The 5,164-nt window shown below is 38.3% G+C and overlaps 1 protein-coding gene across 1 annotated transcript; it reads left to right on the forward strand.

Moving 5' to 3' along the window:
* Window positions 1–404: 404 nt before the first annotated feature.
* LOC117910851 (probable disease resistance RPP8-like protein 2) lies at window positions 405–3,539 on the forward strand. Its single transcript, XM_034825028.1, has 2 exons — window positions 405–2,527; window positions 2,660–3,539. Exons 1-2 carry the CDS (start codon window positions 447–449, stop codon window positions 2,664–2,666), a joined length of 2,088 nt encoding a protein of 695 aa, XP_034680919.1. The 5' UTR covers window positions 405–446; the 3' UTR covers window positions 2,667–3,539.
* The last annotated feature ends 1,625 nt before the right edge of the window (window positions 3,540–5,164 follow it).

Here is a 5,164-nt window from a genome sequence, read left to right on the forward strand (position 1 = left end):
AGACAAACTCAGGTCTCTGAATGGTTTTCTCAAAGGCTTAGAATCAGTAGAATTGGATGATGGTGGAATGGTTTGGATGGAGGAGCTGTCCCATGTTTGCCTGTCTGCTGTGGTAGCCATTGAGGACTTCATCAACAGAACACAACAGCTCACGAAAAGAAGTTCGATGGGACCTTCCAAGGGATTTCTTTCGGCTTTTGGCAAATTCAAATCTCAGGATAAGCTTGCTGTGGAGATGGACAAAATATATGCCAAGATCCAAAACCTCTCTATCCACCGGCAAGGTCAAAGTAGGAACCCAAAGTCTACCTTGGGTTCTACCGCCCGAATCCCTCGACAGCCAACAACGCAAGAACCTGATCTCGCCAGCTTTGGTGATGATGTGCATGCAATGATATATAGCACGGTTGCTTACAGATGATGAGAGTTTCAGAGTGATTCCAATTATGGGTATGCAAGGCATCGGAAAGACAACCCTAGCAAATTTGATCTTTAACCATAAAGCTGTTGTGGATCATTTCCCCTTTGCTGTTAGGAGGTCAGATGGCTGTCGACTTCAGCTTCGTAACAAGGAAGAATTGATGGAGTCCGATCTAAGTCAATTGGGAGATGTGTGGAGTTATGATGACGAGATGCAACGGCTGAAAGCTTTCTTGATTAATAACAGGTCTCTCATAGTTCTAGATGATTCGCATCTCTTGTACGACATGATAGAAGTGCTTCCAGATACATTAAATGGCAGTAGAATGATTTTGACTACTTGCGAAACAAGGCTACCTCCAAATCTCAAAATGAAGAGTGATCCTCACCAACTGCGGTTACGGACAGATGAGGAGAGTTGGGCATTGTTTACCCATGCTTTGAAATTTAGCATACCCCCAGAATTGCTAAAGCTGAAAGACGAAATTGCAAAAAGATGTGGGGGGCTGCCACTGCTGATTGTAAAATTGGGGGAAGCACTCTCACACAAGGATGCAACCATTGAGGAGTGGTCCACTGCACTTCAACAATTTCATCATGACCAACAGCAACTTTGGCCCAATACCATCTACAAGATCCATAAGGATTTGTCCTTGTACATGAGGAGATGTCTATTTTATTTCACTCTATTTCCTCAAGATTTTGATATTCCGGCAAGAAGATTGATAACATTGTGGGTTGCAGAGGACTTGGTACAGCCAGAGGGCGAGAATGAAACTCCAGAAGATGTTGCAGAAAGGTGTTTGAATTTCTTGATAGCCCAGGGAATGGTTCAAGTGACAAAGAAGAAGCTTAATGGGAATGTTAAAATGGTGCGATTGCCCGATGCCCTAAGACAATATTGGTCATCCAAAGCTCAACAAGCCACATTTCTTGGAGTTCATACTAACACAAGATCTGACTTGTCCCTAGGCACCAATAAGATCCGTCGTCTGGTTGATCATCTTGATAAAGAAGATATCAGCTTTGACCATATTCATGGTAATCACAGCACAACTTCTAGTACTTCTTTGACACCTTATTACGAAGATGTACTTTCTTTTCTGTCCTTTGATACTCGAAAAGAAAGCAAACCAGGAGAAGAAGTGAGAAACTTTCTTCGTCAAAGCATATCCAGTGGTTGCTTCCTAGTACTGCTCGTGCTTGATCTCGATAATGTATTCAGACCAAAGTTACCTGAGGCAATGGGCAAACTAACTCGACTAAGGTACCTTGGCTTAAGATCTACATTCCTCGAGATACTTCCATCATCTATAAGCAAGTTGCAGAATGTTCAAACACTGGACATGAAGCATACTTGCATCAACGCTCTTCCTTATTCAATCTGGAAGCTACAACAATTGCGACACTTACACTTGAGTGAGAGTTGTCGAAGTAAACTTATGCTTCAACATGATACAAATATTCCTACTATCCTCCAAACATTGTGTGGGCTTCTTGTAGATGAGGAGACTCCCGTAAGAGATGGCCTAGACAGGTTACTCGATATTAGGAAATTGGGATTGACAGTATCATCTAAACAAGAGGCAATAACATTGCAACTGCAGGCAGTAGTTGACTGGGTTCTAAAACTGAACCAACTCCGGTCTTTAAGGCTCAAATCTATTGATGAAAGCAATCAGCCATGGGATCTAGAGTTGAAGCCTTTAGTAAGCCTTGTGAATCTTTCTTACATTTACTTACTCGGACAGTTAAGGAATCCATCCATTATGTCCCAATTCCCATACAGCCTCATCGACCTCACCTTATCAGGGTCAGGACTTGTAGAAGATCCAATGCAGTCACTGGATAAGCTTCCCAACCTTAGAAGTCTTAAATTGCTTGCCAAATCTTATTTAGGGAAGAACATGCTTTGCTCTTTAGGAGGCTTTCCTCAGCTTCGAGTTCTTAAACTATGGAAGTTAGAGCAACTGGAGGAATGGAATGTAGAGAAAGGAGCACTACGAGCTCTTCGAGATTTGGAGATTAGGTTCTGCAGAAGTCTGAAAATTATTCCTGCAGAATTGCTACATAGAACTCTCTTGAAAATTGAAATTATATCTACCCAGTAAGTTCACTACTTCAGCTCTTGAAATTTGGTTTATAACCTACTTTTACATGAGATGATTGTTTTGTGTAACAAACAACCTGATATGCCATTGTGTTTTCTTTCTTTCTTTTTTTTTTTTTGTTTCATTAGGGTGTGAGAAGCTAAGCGAGAAGGTTCTGGTCTACTTCTTCGTGTTGGGCTTTGCTTTCCATTTCAATGTTTTTGCTGTTGGAGCAGATATTCAAATACTCATGAGGGCAGTTCTCAGTTGCAACAATTTATAGAGCTCATTTTTTTGAATTGGGTTTCCATCCCTTCTGCTCATTATTCTGTTCTACCATTGATGCTATGTTCTTGTCTTTCAAACCTTAAATGCATACTGTATTGTACTTGTTAGTAGATTCTATAACTAGTGTTTGTGAACTGTAGAATCAGGGCATCATGAACACAATGGGGTTGTGGGTGTGAATGTTATAGAATTTTGCTTTGTGATTGTATTTGGATTGAATTGAGTATTTTTTTTTTCTTGTGGTTTGGGTATTTGAAACAGGGCAATTTACAAAATCCAAACCCAGTTGAATGTAAAGCCAGAAAGTTGCTGCCAGACAATATGTTGTATCTTCTGGTCATGTGCCCCTTCATGCTCCCTGCTGGTACAGGACAGATCAGATTTCAAGACAGATTCGCCAAGGCCATACAGTTTTTTAAGCACAACAAGGGCATGGAAGGAAGAAGGCTTGCCAAAGGTTACGTACCCCATCAGCACTCAAGTTCTAACTCTGCAAGTGAAAGGAGACAAAAGCAAGCATGTGCTATTCGATGCCTGTAGACTCGCTAAGTCCCTACAACTCCTGGGGACATGTGAGAAATGGAGTCCAGAACAGAAATGGTATATGATATGTGATGTGTGGGTGGAGATGCTGTGTTATGCTGCAAGTCAGTGTCAATGGAATCTCCATGCCAACTTGCCAAGCAGCTGAGACGAGGGGGAGAGCTGCTCACCCATGTATGGCTTCTGATGGCTCCTTTTGTTATAAGTGAACATTTCAAGATTTCGCAAGCCCATGACAACTGATGAGATTTTTTTCAAATATTATTTTAAAAAGGTTTTTTAAAAAGAAAACATAAAAATACATATTTTATTAACCATTTTGTTTTACATTGAACTTATACTTTGAAAAGACAAGTTAATTTTTTACATTGAATCTGGTGAAATCCTAAATTAATTACTCTGACTGAAATTGTACTATCAAGTTTTAGAAAATGAATACCTTTATATATATGCATTATCGATCAACTTAATAAATTAACAATTTTAAATAAATTGATATTTTTAATATGATATTAAAACTTAGTGATGGTATATCCCTCTAATTTTATTAAATTTACATATAATCTCAAATGAAGTATCGGTAAAGCCTAGTATTAGAGTTTTAACATAGGTTAAGAACAGACTGAGTGACGGTGTACCTATTCCCTTGTTTAGCCAACCTTACTTTTTATTACGCTTTAATATCTTAGCATTGTAGTGTAGCAAATACTAATGAAATTCAAATATAGAAAAATATTTCAAATTCAATTGGAATATTTAAAAAAGACAGTATTTTGTCAAAATTCCAGCTTTCTAGGCCTATCCCCTTGTCCACTGGCCTTATCCTTCAATTATTATTATTATTATATTTTCACATGGATTACAACCTTAGGTGCTAGTGCTACAAAGCTTTCCAAAGGCATCAAATGTACAATCTTATCTTCTATTGTCAAGCTGATTAGAAACACATCAGCTGGAGTATAGCTGCTTAATTATGGTCTGAACTGATTTTCTTGAGGATATGTACAAGTTGGGTTCTACATTCCCCAAAGATCTCTGTTTTGCATGAGCTTAAAAATTGAACACTCTTGTTCTTTAAAAAATGACTTATTTAGTTTTGAAATTTATATCCTCCTTTATTTCCTTCAAAAATGTTGTTTCTCTCCCATTCCTGATCCATTTCTCTCTCTCTCTCTAAGTTCATGTTCTCTCTCCGTTCTCAATCCAACCCCTACAACAAAAATGTCAAATTCCTTATTTTTATATCTTCTTCAAGAGATAAAAATTTGATAATGAAATTTCATGGATAAAAACTCTCATCTCTCACATATTTCACAAACAATTTGTTGCAAATATTTAATTTTTATATTAAATTTCTTCCTCTTTTTTCTTAGGTTTTTTATGATCCTCATCCTTATCTTTTTTATGGATCCAGAGGAAGTTGATGCGTGCTCGGGTTAAACCTGAATATTCCCCAGAGGAACATTCCATAGGTAAAACTGAAACAACTCCGGTTTTTAAGGCTCAAAACTAATTATCAAAACAATCAACCATGGGATCTAGAATTGAAGCCTTTAGTAAGCCTTGTGAATCTTTCTTACATTTACTTGCTCGGACGGTTAAGGAATCCATCTGTTATGTCCCAATTCCCATACAGCCTCATCGACCTCACCTTACCAGGGTCAGGACTTTTAGAAGATCCAATGCAGTCATTGGATAAGCTTCCCAACCTTAGAAGTCTTAAATTGCTTGCCAAATCGTATTTAGGAAAGAACATGCTTTGCTCTTTAGGAGGCTTTCCTCAGCTTTGAGTTCTTTAACCTATGGAAATTAGAGCAACTTGA

The sequence above is a fragment of the Vitis riparia genome, chromosome 3 (assembly GCF_004353265.1).
Source record: "Vitis riparia cultivar Riparia Gloire de Montpellier isolate 1030 chromosome 3, EGFV_Vit.rip_1.0, whole genome shotgun sequence".
Lineage (NCBI taxonomy): Eukaryota > Viridiplantae > Streptophyta > Magnoliopsida > Vitales > Vitaceae > Vitis > Vitis riparia.

What these genes read in the sequence shown, in the direction of transcription:
- LOC117910851 (XM_034825028.1), top strand. Translation starts at nt 447, where the DNA reads ATGGGTATGCAAGGCATCGGAAAGACAACCCTAGCAAATTTGATCTTT.